The sequence below is a fragment of the Anoplolepis gracilipes genome, chromosome 10 (genome assembly GCF_047496725.1).
Source record: "Anoplolepis gracilipes chromosome 10, ASM4749672v1, whole genome shotgun sequence".
NCBI classification, from domain to species: domain Eukaryota; kingdom Metazoa; phylum Arthropoda; class Insecta; order Hymenoptera; family Formicidae; genus Anoplolepis; species Anoplolepis gracilipes.
In genome coordinates this window covers 7,987,722-8,002,947 of record NC_132979.1, presented here as the reverse complement: position 1 = coordinate 8,002,947, position 15,226 = coordinate 7,987,722, and the positions used below count along the sequence as shown (strand labels likewise).

The 15,226-nt window shown below is 31.9% G+C and overlaps 2 protein-coding genes across 3 annotated transcripts; one reads left to right on the top strand and one right to left on the bottom strand.

Moving 5' to 3' along the window:
* Positions 1 to 4,747: 4,747 nt before the first annotated feature.
* LOC140670107 (ATP synthase-coupling factor 6, mitochondrial) lies at positions 4,748 to 6,166 on the top strand. Of its 2 annotated transcripts, none has more exons than XM_072900607.1 (4): positions 4,748 to 4,891; positions 5,308 to 5,456; positions 5,738 to 5,868; positions 6,030 to 6,166. In XM_072900607.1, exons 2-4 carry the CDS (start codon positions 5,317 to 5,319, stop codon positions 6,062 to 6,064), a joined length of 306 nt encoding a protein of 101 aa, XP_072756708.1. In that variant the 5' UTR covers positions 4,748 to 4,891; positions 5,308 to 5,316; the 3' UTR covers positions 6,065 to 6,166. The 2 variants fall into 2 exon arrangements, with proteins under 2 accessions (XP_072756708.1, XP_072756709.1); XM_072900608.1 differs by having other exon boundaries at positions 4,766 to 4,907.
* Dnapol-epsilon255 (DNA polymerase epsilon catalytic subunit 1) lies at positions 5,877 to 15,169 on the bottom strand. Its single transcript, XM_072900582.1, has 18 exons — positions 14,792 to 15,169; positions 14,599 to 14,719; positions 14,302 to 14,520; positions 13,965 to 14,191; positions 13,577 to 13,817; positions 13,124 to 13,440; positions 12,804 to 13,050; positions 12,158 to 12,710; positions 11,600 to 12,041; positions 11,209 to 11,446; positions 8,531 to 11,134; positions 8,224 to 8,387; positions 7,821 to 8,109; positions 7,560 to 7,649; positions 7,182 to 7,447; positions 6,970 to 7,102; positions 6,656 to 6,867; positions 5,877 to 6,567 (listed from the first exon to the last, which is right to left on the bottom strand). Exons 1-18 carry the CDS (start codon positions 14,872 to 14,874, stop codon positions 6,264 to 6,266), a joined length of 6,750 nt encoding a protein of 2,249 aa, XP_072756683.1. The 5' UTR covers positions 14,875 to 15,169; the 3' UTR covers positions 5,877 to 6,263.
* Positions 15,170 to 15,226: the final 57 nt, after the last annotated feature.

Genomic DNA, 15,226 nt, shown 5'->3' with positions numbered 1-15,226 from the left:
TTCATATTTCCTGATTTCGATCACGAAATTATGTTGTCGGGGATCGTATTTGATGCCGACTAACTGGGATTCTCTCAGCGTTGCTTTCCAGTGAAAAATGATTGATTGAGGAAGATGTTGCCAAATGGATGTCGATTATCGGCGTTTAATTTGCATTTTTTCAATCGTCATTTCTTACTGGGCAACAACGTTTATACGCCTCAGTATCGCGGCTGAGGCGAATGCCGGCCGCGTAAAGACGTATGTTCAGTATAGAGAGATACATGAACGCGCGGTTAATATTAAGCTAACGCTCGATAATCGGTTGTTGAGAGCACGGTCTCTGCTTCGTCAACGGGTTTCGGTCCTAGTCGATTAGAGGTCGGTCGATTGTTGGAATAAATCATTGATGGGTTTTTCGATCGTTCCGAAATTCGGGAGTGCCGTCAAAGTATCGCGCGTAAAAGTGCGGAAGTGCCGTCCAAACTATCGCGCGTTTTTACTTTTGTACGGTTTAAACAAATTTAAAAAAGTATATCGCGCGTATAAAACAATAGATCCTGGCTTCCCTGACATCTGAGAGGAGGAGGAGGCCTAGGAGAGGCATCCTGCATCGGCGGAGCAACCCCAGGGTAAATATTATTTGTATATTAATTAATAAATACTTTATACAAAATAATTCGATTATTTTAGTTAAATGATTTAATTGAAAGATATTCAGAGATAAAGATTTTTGTATAAATCTGATAAAAGTTTTTATTTATAAAGAAAAGTTTTTTTAATTTACAAAGTTATTCCATATTTATATATATCTGCTTATTATTGTACGCGTCGAATATAAATTTATTAAGTATAATAATAAATTCTTTAATATTAATTATTTAAAATCGCTGCTATAATTTGGATTTTATTTTGTATGTTACAGATAACATAGCTTCAATATCGACAACTCCGTTGTTGCGCATCAGTGTCGGTGAGTGACAAAAAGCTTTTATTATATTTTAAAGCAACGGATTTGTGTAAAGATTTGTAGATGTAGATTAATAGACTTGTAGATAAAGATGTAGATTGTAGATAAATTCGTTGCTTTAACCCTCGAACGGCGGAATGCATGCATGCCGTACTTTGGGTCAATTTTAAATTATAAAAAAATTGCTTTTTGTACGTATTCCAAAAGAAAATTTTATATTACATTTTTCATTTACTTTTTTTTTTAACTTTTGTTAAAATAGGTATACCATTTGTATATTAAAATTGAAAGAAAAAGAAAAATATTAAAAAAAATAAAAATATATGATTTATTCCAGTTTTATGCAAGACATACATGAAATATTTATTTTAATTATATATATTAGATTTTTATAAAACAATTTTAAAGATACAAATGTTTAATGACCCGCCGACAGAGGGATTGATATGCATGCTAATATATTTTACATACACCGAAAAAATTATATTCTCAGCTTAAGAATATTTCATTTAACTTTATAATATATTTCTTTAAAATAAACATTAAGAAGATCTTCTTACAATTAGTTTAAGAGAGAAGTCTTCTAAAGAGTACTTTCAGATATTCTTAGCAAGTAAGAATATACTTATATACTGAATAGAATATTTTCTTATCATTATATTATTTAATATTTGAGATTATGAATCCCAATAACAAAAAAAATTTTACAAATGGACATTTGCTATTTATTAAAATTTTGACAAGTTAAATATACATAATATATTAATATATACAATAGTTTTAATTTCATTATAAATTAGGTGTTTTAAAAAATATCATGGTAAAAAATTATTCTTATTTATTAAGAATATCTATTAAGAAGGCTTATAAAGTCTACATTTTGAGTACAATTTTTTCGGTATATACATGATTATATTTGTTATATATCTTTTGCAACTTTCGACGACTAATGATACGCATTTACAAAACGATTGTATTATAATATCATACGATCCTAAATGAATATAAGTCGTCTTATTTGCCGGTGATAATTATTACCGGCAGTAGAAGAAGTTGTTTTTCTTTCTCAATTCTTGGCTCGTAGAAATCGAGTCAGAATGAATAGCCAGGAGCAACAAAAGGTAGGTCCAACTGGCTGAAGATACGTGGTCAATTCTGGCCACAATGCGTAAAAAATATGTAATCGCAAATTTCCAATTAGGACTCCCCAAATCTTGTTTTATCAGATTTTTACTGATGTAGCTAATAGAAGTAGGTCTGCTAGGGCTATTAAGACAATTTAAAAAAAAACATAAAATTTAATAAAAGAAAAATTATAGCTATTATAAAATTAAATTTATTTGTAAGGAAAAAAATATAAAAATATAAATATAAGATAATATAAAATTGTAAAAATATAAAAATTTAATATTTTTTTCAATAAAATAAAAAATTAATTAAATATAAATTACATATAAAAACTGTAAAAACAAGTTTTAAAACATTATTAGGTAAAAATTAAAATTATATTCATAATAAAATTTAGTTTAATTATGAAAAACGTAAAAAAATGTAACTTATTTATTGTACATGTAACTTATTGTATGTATGTATATAATATGTATATTATATGCATATCTTTTATATTAAGATGTATATTATACAGGTATAACATTGTATTTATGGTATGTTATATATTATATTGCATAAGATTATATGGACATTAAATATTAATTTTAAATATTATATTATATTATTAAAATAGTATAAGATATTATTGCGTAAGAGATAGATTTAAGTTGCGTTATATTATATGTATGAATTATATTTATTGTATTATACTTATTGTAAAAAGTAAAATTACACGAAATGGAAGAATACATACATATACATAAAATTCCATTAAAATTCTAGGTTTTCTTAATTGAGAGAGACGTATCGATAAATTTATTAATAATTCGATCTTTTGGTCGTGATATAGACTACATCAATTACATTTTAAAAATTTCTAATAAATTATATAGGTCAATTTCGGATATTTCGTATAATTCTATGTAATAAAATTATTTTGAATTAAAAATTAAAATTATATTTTATATTAAATTTTGTATACACCTGCGCTAGCTCCTAATTGCCTTTCTCGGTGACGTTTTAATTAAATTTTGTAAAATATATTTGTAATATAATTAATTCTCTATATATAACATTGAATTAATTATATATAATATTTTATGTATTTTGTACATTTTACAATATATTTTATACATTTTGTAATATATTTTATATTAAATTTCATATCATATTCATTCTTTGCGAATACATTATCTTATTTCGGTATGGAGTTTCTAATTTCCTGAACTGAATAATTCATGCAGACTCGATCGATAGCTAATCAATCTTTTCGATTTTTGATCGAATAAAGAATTCGAATTTCGTTTACCGCGGAACATCTCGCAATATGTTATTAACTTTCTGATTTCTTTCTTTTCGCATCCTTCTAGCATTCTCATCCTGGTCTTATCTTTAATTTTTAATGAGGCATTGAAATTAATTAACCGAGATTATTGTTGCAAGAGACACTTATATAACTATATATATGATATATAAATGCATATTTATAATATATAATTTTATTTTATTTAATTACTGTAATTCTATTCATCAGTTGACTCATTTAATTCATCTATTTGTCGCTTTGAATTTACAATTATAAAAGCAGGACGTTTGATATATTAATTTCGGGAAAAGAAACTTTATTAATTATTGTTAATTAATGCCGATTATGCAATTGACATACTCGTACGCGATTAATAATATGTGTCTTCTAATCGTCTCGAAAGTTCGATTTTTATAAATAAAAGATATTATATAAATATCGACAATGTACTTCACGAGCGGTAATGCATTTTAAAACGCTCGAAAATTCGCTTCTGTATGAATAGGAAAACATATTTCGCAAAGAAGATATCGCTAAAATCCGCGGAAGAACGATACCTTCTTTGCGAAATATGTTTTCCTATTCATTCAGAAGCGAATTTTCGAGCGTTTTAAAATGCATTACCGCTCGTGAAGTACATTGTCGATATTTATATAACATCTTTTATTAATAAAAATTGAACTTTCGAGGATATTAGAAGACGCATATTGTTAATCGCGTACGAGTATGTCAATTGCATAATCGGCGTTAATTAACAGTAATTAATAAAGTTTCATTTTCCGAAATTAATATATCAAACGTCTTGCTATTAAAATTGTAAATTGAAAACGACAAATAGATGAATTAAACGAGTCAACAGATGTATAAAATTACAGTAATTAAATAAAATAAAATTATATTATAATTATGTATTTATATATATTATATAAGAGTCTTTTGCAACAATGATCTCGGTTAATTAATTTTGACAAGTAATTTTCCTTTTCTTTTCAAATCATGATTAGTTGTTACAGAAAGTGTCTCGCATCAACTTTTTTATTAATAATACAAGAACATATACATTCATTAATATTTTATTACATATTATTAATTGAAACTGCGCGTGATCTTTTTTCACTTTAACATATATTATGAAGTAATATATATATATATATATATATATATGTTAAAGTGAAAAAAGATCATGCGCAGTTGCAATTAATAATATGTAATAAAATATTAATGAATGTATATGTTTCGTACTTTTGAGATCCACAGTTATGAATCTAGCACGGACACGAACCATAATTTGTGGATCTAGCACGGACGCGAACCGCTGGAAAGTCGATCCAGCTACGTAGTTCCACCGGCTCTAAAATCGATCCAGTTAGCGTCACTGTACCGCGGTGAAAATGGGTTCCCTCATAAACGGCTTCATAGCGCCTCTCAGGCTTCTCTCTGACAATAGAATCTAGGACCTTTAAACACATACCCTAGTTCTTTTTGTAATAACTTGTATAATCAAGAAGAAAATTGGAGTTTTACGTGTAAGTGCTAAAAAAAGTAATTATTTCTTGACATATACTATTGACAGTATGAAATCTTTAAAGTATTGTATTATTAATTTATTTATAAATTAATCAGTTTGTATTTAATTGATTCATTTAAGTTCAACTCACTCTGAAAAATCTAACCTTTACAAATGTCATTTTGTATTTATTACGTAAGAGAGATTCAATAAATGATTGACTTTATTAGCATTCTAATTAAATTCGACGTTATTTACTGTAGAATATATAATTTAAAAATGCTTCCCTTGATATACATAATTAGAACGCTATTTTAACAATTTGTACTTGTTGTGTAAAGTGTATAAATTGTTGACAATTAAAGACATATGTACATATATATACATATGAATTTTCCAAAAAAAAAAGAAAAATGTATGTAATCTCTTTTTCAGCCGATCAAAATGTTGAGGTCACGTCTCGCTAACTTGCCAAAAACTGTTAAACGTAATATTAGTACTAACATCCCTGCATTGCAAAAAGCAACCGATCCCATACAGCAGCTCTTTCTCGATAAACTCCGAGAGTACAAGTCGAAAAGCGTGTAAGTATATTTTCTTTTAAATTATATATAATTTTAAAAATAAAATAATAAGTTAAAAATATAGGAACCATTTAATGTAGCTATAGAATTAATAAATTTGATTCAAATATTATTCCACTTACATTAATTTAAATATTTAATTAATATAATAATTAAATAGTGCAGCTTTTTTGAAATTATTATATTATGTATAAATTACATTATACGTTGAAAAGATTGATCGAAATAGAAAATATATTTGTAAGTTTTTATACTAAAAAAAAAATTACTTTTAATTTAAGAGATGGAAAATTGGTTGATGCTAGTCCAGAAATAGTACATGAGCAACAGTCTGAACTAGAAAAACTGAACGTACAATATGGTGGTGCTAAAGGAGTAGACATGACACAATTTCCTCAGTTCAAATTTGATGGTACACAATTTTGATTTATATGTTTATTAAACAGATATCTGTTATTTTTATATTCAAGAGTTATTACAAAAATTGTGTATTTTTTTCTTTACATAACTATTATATCAAAATATGTACATGTAGTTAAAATGATGTAACATCTGTTACACTTTGTGTTTTAGATCCACCTGTGGATGTTGGTCTTAACAAAAAGTAAATATAGTAAATATGTATTATAGAATATTCATGTATCAATGATTGAACTATTAAACATTAAGTGATTCATTGCAAAAATAAACTATAGCTGTACTATTATAACCGAATTATTCTTCTTTTTTAGTCAACTTGAATAATCCACAGCAAGTAAAAAATTAATTTAATCTTGTAAAACATAAAAATTATTTTTGACTTAATTTTTAACCAGTAAAAAGTTTTGTATTATCTACTATCTCTGCTAAAATATTCATTTTACATTTGCTGGCTACAGATTTACATATATTTACAAGCAGTTTAACTTCATCACGCGCAATTAAATTATCGTACTCGCCTGAGCAAGAGCACAATATGTTCATATTTTCTCGCTTAATTTCCTTACATTTTCGACATTGTAGATCTTGCAATACATATCCCATACTTTTGCGGTTTAATTTATCAATTAATAAAAATTCTATTTCTGTATTGTCATAAGAGGTATCACAGAAAGGACATTTCCACATGTGCCTGTAATAATAATACAAAGGTTGTTATTTTCGTTTTATTATAGATTAATAATAATTATAATTATATTAATTGAATATCTGATATTTACCTGTTATTTTCAATTGAGTAATGTTGATCTCTACAGAGATCAACATCTCTCGTGTGATTACATGCTTTGCATATAACCTCTGGTAGAACAAGAGAAATACATGGCTCCTTCCATTCAACATTATCACTATGACTGCCGACTCCGATCAGCCGTAATAAATTCGTCTTTAAGTTATAAACTTCGTTTTCCACTTCTTTGTCCAGAGATAAAACCTTCAAAATTTTCAAAAATAGATAAGGATTTCTAATTTTTTAAACAATTATCTGAATTGTTTGTGAAATTAGGTTTAATAAATGCACAACTAATACTGTTACCTTGCATATTGCTTTGATTAATTCAAGGGCAGGATTAATTTTTATACTTTCTTTTCCATTCATGTCCAGATTAGGATATTCTTCGAGAGCTAACGTTTTCTCAGGTAAATTTCGATGTATCTTTTGCATTATTCTAAAAATAATAAATTGAAATTGTTAGTCTGCTTTGTTCGAATTTTACGACAAAAATTCTGTAAAATATGTATACACACTTGAATAATCTTTGAGACATTTCGCCTGATATCAATTTCTTCGCGTATTCGGCTGTATTTTCCAATGCACCTAAACCAAGTGGTGCTATAAAGGACTGACTTTGACTGCGTCTTCTTCTAGGCCTTATAGTATTATTGGTTTCATTTTCAATCATACATCGATATATCATGTTTATATACCCTGCTATTACAGCATTGAAACTCTCTTGACAGCCTGATTCTTTAGGCAAGCATTCCATCAAACTCCAACTCATCACTATTTGAGGCTAAATAAAAATAATTCAATTATAAATTAATAGTCCGATGATAAAATATCTCACTGAACAAAAAATATATCTCGGCTCAATTTCTAAAAATATGTATAAAAGTATTATTTACCGTATCATCATCGCTGTCGTCATTTTCGGTATTCTCATCGTTTCTCGCATCGTCCTTTGATAGCGGCCCTTTCACACCAGCATGATTGTGCTGTCCAATAAATAGATTAAATTTATTATCATGATAATTATGATAAATGGTGAATGTGATGAAAAAAACCAGAAACATAATTCAAATAAATTTTAAATTAATATAATAAATAATATAATAAAAATTTGAAATAAATAATAAATTAATTTCATGCAATATATAATAACATACCAAGTCAAGCCATATCAGATATTCCCAGCATTGGTCGAATGTAATTTCGATACTGTGGAATAACTCCTTGTTTCGTATGGTTTGAACAACAAATTCCATATAGCCTAAAGCATCGGCCACAGATCTCTTCTTCGTGCACACGATAATTTTGTTAAAGTTTGCAAATACTATAATACAGCCTAATGTCTTGAATTCTGCTATCAATTGTATATATAATTTTTTCATATAGGTATGTAGAGTACGACGTAGAGCAGGATCATAAAGCAAGGCATTCGAAGATCTTAGCCATCTGGAATCGCACAAACATATACATGTATATGCATACATTTATATAACAGAGAAAGTAGTATTCACACAATAATATCAATAATATTAAATATAATATATTAAATAACAAACATACCGATAAAAGTGAATCAGCTGATAGTCTGCAAATATATTCTTGTAAACAGAGACTTCGATCAGCCATGCGTTTACCATGCTTCGCAACGTCTTGAACGCCGGATTGCAGAGGGTGATTTCATCATAGCTGGGAATAATCGCAGCAGCATCACCCGTCGCCATATCCTGTGAAATGTTCGAGTACAGTTACAACATTGTCAATCAGAGAGGATCCACACATGCTGCACAAGTTCTCAAAACTAACTATTCTATCGTTAATTAATTTGAAAATGTAAAGAGGTTTAGGAACAGATAAGTGTCGCGCTGACCTGAACGGACGGACGTTGTTGATTGTGAAAGGCCACAAACGCACTGGTTCCGTCTATGTCATGAATATGATGGTACTGCAACAACGCGTTGACTGCCAGACTTTCAACATCCAGTTGAACGCAAACGCTGGAATACGTGCCTGGATTGTTCGCGGCGCAGCTCGAGCTCTCCTCGAAATCCGTTAGCAATCTGTTGTCATCGTTCTCGCTGCCGCCTAAATCGGGTTTTTCCGTGGGCGAGCACCATAGGACGAAGTTGTTCCTGTGCAAATGTCTGGCGTAGAACAGATCCGCGCCGAAGAGAGTAGGATCTGCAGATATGTTGCCGATAGGCGCGTGGAAGAAACGACATTGTTGCACCATCAGGTCGACGATCTGCTGAATCTTTAAGTAATGTCTGACCATCATCTTCGCGCCTAGTTTCTGCCATTCTAGCGTGCCGTACAGATTTTCCACGTCACGTATATGCGTGTTGACAAGAGGAAACTCATTGAGCAGCGGCATCTCGGTAGTCAACACCGTCCTATCGAGGGCGGTTTGAATGACGATGATCGTAGCGCCGTGACCTTCGTTTTTATATGTCGTCAAAGCCGCTTGCAATGTACGGCACACTTGTTGAAAGTTCGTCTCAACTTGAACCACGAATTGCATAGTTTTAGGCAGTCTGTTTATGTCGTCCTCACCGATCTTCTCCAACGTTGCTTTATGTTCCTGTGTATATAATGTACTCATGTTTGGCAGCTGATTGGTAGCAGCGACTGAATCTAAGATGAATATGTGACCTCGCTTGCTGGCACTTAAGAATAAACCCCACAGCGCTCTTTGACGATTCGAGCTCCAATGGTGATACAGGAATATATAGTTGATTGATTCGATTTGCTTGAGGTAAGGCTGAAAAGCGATGCTCTTGAATTCTAATTGATCCAGTGTGAAAGTGTCGGCACCGTCTGCCATTTTACGCGCGGCACGTGGATCGACTATGCACACGCATCCCAATTGCAATATAGCTCGAAATTCTAACGACATTTGCGTCTCGTAAATTCCTTCAATTTCTGGTTTACTCAAGTCTTCCAGGAGCTCCCGGCTATGCTCCTGAAACAGAGATTCTGGCAGAGAGTATCGATACAAGTTGTATACCGGGCGAGAACGTGGTAATGATTTGAAGCTCTTCTTCCAGAGTTCGTTTGGTCCTGGATTCGGTCTTGCTTTACGGGTGTTTACGTAAAATATGCGTGGTACTACGAGACGCACTTGATGCAGCTGCGTATCGACCAGTATCCATAATCGAAACATGCCGGGTTCACCTGTCTCCGACAGCTGAACGATTTGCCAAGGAGTTTCGAACAATTTCCTCTGAGCACGTCTTAAGAAACCGGTCATAGTATTTGTATTTGTGTTTCGTATAACTCCCCAGGTGATTCCGTCGCTCTCATCCGTCTTGCTTCTCTTCTGCCGATGCTGATGCCTCTGTTTGGCCTGATAGGCCCATTTTTTCTTATGAAACTCCAACCATTTGATCCTTTCCTCTTTTGTTGCTCCCTTGGGAGGAGGTGAACCCAAAGCTTCTTTCCAACTTTTGGCTCTGACTGTTTCGTCCTCCTCCTCTATATGTTGTCGTTTTCTTTTATTAACAACTGAGACTGATGAATTCTTAAAACTAGTTGACGGTCCTGCAAGATCCTCGATATCACGAGATTCTTCGACACTGTCGGCAGTCTGTTGAAGAGTCTCAGTCCTAGCTGCTACAGTAAATATGTCCGTAATCTTCTTTTGACGATGAGACATAGTCTTCTCCGTTACTTTTTTATGTAACCAAGGCGGATGTTGTACTCGTGGGACTGGATTAGGTAGGCCTTGCATCGCTGCTGGTATAGTGATTATTTTTTGGATGGCACTCCCGAGTCGTTCGATGTAATAATTCCAATCCAAGATGTCCCGAATGTCATCACTATACAAAGTAGGATCTTTCAACCATTTTTTCAGATAATGTCTACGGACAGCAGGTTCCGACTGAAAGATGGCCAACGGTATCGCGCGCTCGGTAACCGGTGCGCTTTGTGGTTTATTCGCTATAATATATCTACAAGCTAAGCCCGCATCTTTAACCATCTCGTCTCCCAGGAACTCGGCTAGTCTTTTCGCTGTAGAAATTGACGTAGACTTTTGCGCACCATATTCTTCCAGCTTACGTGACATAGATTTGTTCTCGGATATCAACTCGAATAATTCAGAATCAGGCATATTTGCACATTTACTATAAAGCAAATCGAGCCAATAATCCGCATCTTTTGCGACTGAGGCGTAACATTCTTCTAACGTGTTGCCCTTTAAGAAAGACTCGAAAACTGAGGCTTGAAAAATTTTGATCAGTTGTAGCTCGCCTCGCCTCTTTACCTCGAATCCTTTTAGTTCGGCCAGCGAACCGTCGAAATTGAAAACTGCATATCGCTTCTTCAACTTTTTTCCTTCTTCTTTCGCAGCAGGCAACACCATGGCTAGATATGGGCCGTCAACTTCGAAAAATATCGAGTTTTCATTTCTGATTTCGTACGTTAAATTGTGTTTATCCACAAGATCATGGTATACTTTATTGGTAAATTGATCCTGCATGAAAAATTGACACGTCGATTAAAAGAAAGAGAAACGTACCATAATTTCTCTTTTAAGTTATACCTTACCTTCACCATGAAATTGAGAACCGCATTCGGATAAGAGACTGTAAATTTCGGCTTCTTTTCGTGCGTAGTGTGAACTATAATGGAGTCTGGGAAAGATGCAGGTAATATACACCATATACCATCAGTATCCAGTTCCAGTGGGCGACCAATCTGTTCTATAATCTCTCTAGCTTTCCTAATAATGTGGGCTCCTGTGTAACATACAATGCCACCCATTTCCATGCTATGCCATCGTGCCCTGCAACATAATTTTAAAGCAGATAATTAAAATTTTAGCTTGATTAAAAAATAATAATTTGATGAGAATGCAATAAGATTGATTCAAAAAAATATAGCGCAACATTAAAATATTTTATTATATATTTTAACTTTCTCTTTCTTTTTTTCTTACCCCTTTCTCATAACGTAACCATAGAAGGAATTCAAAATACATTTGTGAGCGAGTTGAAGAGAATCGTATAAAATTTCTCTATTCTTGGCAGATTTTATGTCAGCCGCATCTCCTTTCGCGACTGCCGTTGCTACTTGTTGTTTGGCAACTTTAGTTAATGCTTTATATTCATATCTTCTATCTCTGAACGCTCTCACAGTGTCTACATAAAACGAATTTTCTTTCTGACAAATTGTCTGCGTTCTTTCTTCCATTCTAGTAATTTTGACCTTCTTATAAGCCTTTTTGCAATATTCCGTAAGCCTGTTCTTTTGAAACGTGGCTTGTTCTTTCATAGTTAACTCGTGAAAAGCTCTCTTGGAACCACCAGGGAATTGTGGTGGAAATCTTTCAGTCTCAAGTTGTTGCTTTACTCTTTGATATTCACCTAAGCTTGCAGCCACTGAAATTTGTTAATTATAATTAAGTTACATCTCAAGTTTAGAGAAAAAAAAATAATCAAAATAATATTATATTTAAAAATGTCAAATTTATATGATATTTTATATTAAAACTTACAATATTCGCCTCTCCACATCCATTTCATCTTTCTTTGGCAAAGAGCGTCAGGTTTATTATAATCACACACCGCGCAATCCATTTCGTTTACTATCGCAGAAGGTTGTAATCTGTTAGTCAAAATAATGTTCGGATACATAGCGCCTACGTCTAAGTGATAGATTACAGGATTTTCTAATCTCAAAGGTTGATCTCGAAGCTCTCTCAATTTTCCCTTAACTTCTTCTACTATCTCATCAAAATTTGTAACCATTTCAAGAGGTACTTTTTCTTCCTCGTGTATCGTATGTTTTAAAGCGTTCTCTACACCATTGATTAATTCATTTACAGCATTTGGAATAATTTTAAAACGGCAGGGAATATCAGCTCTGAAAACACCAGACTCCAAAGCTTCGACGTGTCCACCCACATAAGTTTCCTGATCCAATAAATGACCATCTTTTGTTAGTTTATTTAGTTCAGTTTCTTGTTTGTTAGGGAATATAATGTTTGCTTTAAAAGCCTGCACCATAAGAAGTGACTCGCACAGCGTTCCAGATCCCTTTCTGAGCACCTAGAAATAAATTAAAGTAAAAATTATTAAAATACAAATTATCTTTTTTTAGCAAAACTATGTATCATCAATCGCAATATATATTTTCCTTACCTCGTCGGGTTCCATAGGAATAATAGTGCATAACGCAAATATGAATGGATGAATGTACTTTTGGTAGAGATAAAATGTTGCTACAGCATCGGAAACGGAATAATTCGCAAGTACCTCAGGTTCTTCCGATGCTAATCTGCACATTTCTTCGGGATCGAGTTCCACCGGATCATACCTCAATTTAGCTTTAGCAACAGCTTTTAAATTTTGAGAACCCACTGGGAGATAAGAATCACGTCTTACCCAACTGCAGACAGAGAATATTTCATGATAAAATATTTCTAGTAATATACATTGTGTAGTATATATAAAATATTTACCATAAACAATCCATATGCATAGCAGCTCTATTGACATAAACTCCCTCGCGATTTTTAGAGAAACCAATTTTCTCTTTCATATCCATATTATGTACAGCCGCTCGTGCTTCAACGAATGGCCAATCGAAGAAATCACCATTGTATGTTACAAATATATGCGGCCTTATTTCATTAATGTGATCGAAAAATTTTGCAATTGTTGCTTTTTCATTAGGCTCATTAAATATTGTGAAGGGACCTTCAAATTCTGGCTTTGGTGTATACTCAAAATTTCGTATATCTGCTGACACTAGTTCTCTATTTGTTATCAAATATCCCTAGAATAAAACATGTTGATAAAAATTATCTTCAAAAGCAATAGAAAAAAAAAATTATGCATATATTTTTTAACTAAAAAGAGGCTTGAATAATTTATTTAGGCATTATTTATTTCATTTACACAAAATATATTACCTGCCCATCTATCATATATGATATCATCATAATCTGATCGAAACTGGCATCTGGAAACTTCAGAGGCAACTTAGTAGTTTCGATATCGTATGCCAACACGATAGGTTCGGGTGGTTCAATCATATCCTCTTTTCGTAGAATTATAGGTGGATCACTTCCTCTGGTTTTTACAGAGTACCAAGTTCCACAAAAGATGTTTGCATCTATAGATACTCGAACGTGATGAGGTACATCATATTCTCTATATAAAAAATCAAATTTTAATTATTTATAAATGTAACACAGCAATAAAAATTTTGGAAACAATGTAAATTATAAAAATATCAAGAGATTAAAAAATAAAAATTAAAAAAAAAAGAGAAGTAGCAAAAAATATACATGTCGCTACCTAATATCAAGAATATTGTCCATGTGATCTAAAGTTTGTTTATTATTATCCTGTTCATTTGGCTGCAATGTAGTTGCCAGCATGTCCATATAGTAAGTATTACTTTTCTCTCGCTCCTTATTAACTTTAACAACACGCATAATATCTCGCCTAACTTTTGTTAAATCAACAGTATTTGTAAAAGAAAGCTTCAAATATTTTTGTTTCAAACCAATTAAATGATTAGCCTAAAATTAAAGAAAAGAGACAAAATTATATTTTTCTAATAGAAAAAAAAATAGTTCCCTTCAACACACACACACACTATACATTTACTACGATTAAATATACATCTTACTAAATCAAGGTCTTCTTTGTAAGTAGTTTCTATTTTTGTCAAAAGTCCCACATATTTTTTAGATAAAAATGTCGACACTTCCTCAAATGTGTCTTTACGACATAAAATGTAAAAATATGGTGAATATGGTAGCGACACTTTAAATCTGGTAGCATCTTCCTCTATGAAATAGTAATCTACACCACTCAGTAGACGCTTATCATCTTCTACAATTTCAGTCTGCGCAGAGAAATCAAAATAAATATTTTAATTAGGCACAAGATTATACATATTCTTTTTTTTTTCAAATTTTCTTACTGCATGCATATTAAGCAGAAATCCTATTCTCTCTTTCGAATCAGTGACCCTACGAAATCCATAAGCAGCATCAATTTTAATGTCCTCTTTGATTTCAAGCAATCTTCCCAATGCATTTTCTCTGAAATATTTAAAGATTAAAAAAAATGTCATCAAATAAATGTACGCAATAATACTGAAAAAATTATTATACCCTGAATTATTGGTCTCTTGATTTGGATTTTTGTTATTCGCCCTAGGAGGCCGAATAGCTCCTGTATTTTGCAAAGCTTCCATTTCGAGAATATACAATGACTCAAACTTGTTTAACAATACATACTGAATAAATAGTAATAAACAAGTAACAACATCGATAAAGATTTTAAAAACTGCGAACAGCTGTCTGCAATGTGTTTGTACAGGATTGTTATTGTTGCTCGTCTTGGCTCGTCTGCTTTGTTCGTAGCCCGCCTTTTTCTATTAAATCCGATATGCATTAATAGTCGCGAATGAAAAATCTCTCGATTGTCCTCCGAGTGGATTCTGATTGGTAGATTGCGTTGTCAATGAAAACACTCTCTAACGAGCTGACATTTCATAAGAATTCTAGGTGAAAAAATAAAACAAAATTTAACATCTCTCTCAAAAA

Bases quoted from the DNA above. Each gene is read 5' to 3' on its own strand.
- LOC140670107 (XM_072900607.1), top strand. From the start codon at position 5,317: ATGTTGAGGTCACGTCTCGCTAACTTGCCAAAAACTGTTAAACGTAAT. The intron at 5,457-5,737 runs GTAAGTATATTT...TTTTAATTTAAG, and splicing joins GAGTACAAGTCGAAAAGCGT to AGATGGAAAATTGGTTGATG. The intron at 5,869-6,029 runs GTACACAATTTT...TTTGTGTTTTAG, and splicing joins TCCTCAGTTCAAATTTGATG to ATCCACCTGTGGATGTTGGT.
- Dnapol-epsilon255 (XM_072900582.1), bottom strand. From the start codon at position 14,874: ATGGAAGCTTTGCAAAATACAGGAGCTATTCGGCCTCCTAGGGCGAAT. The intron at 7,448-7,559 runs GTAAATAATACT...ATTTTTATTTAG, and splicing joins ACGACAGCGATGATGATACG to CCTCAAATAGTGATGAGTTG. The intron at 6,568-6,655 runs GTAAATATCAGA...TTATTATTACAG, and splicing joins TACTCAATTGAAAATAACAG to GCACATGTGGAAATGTCCTT.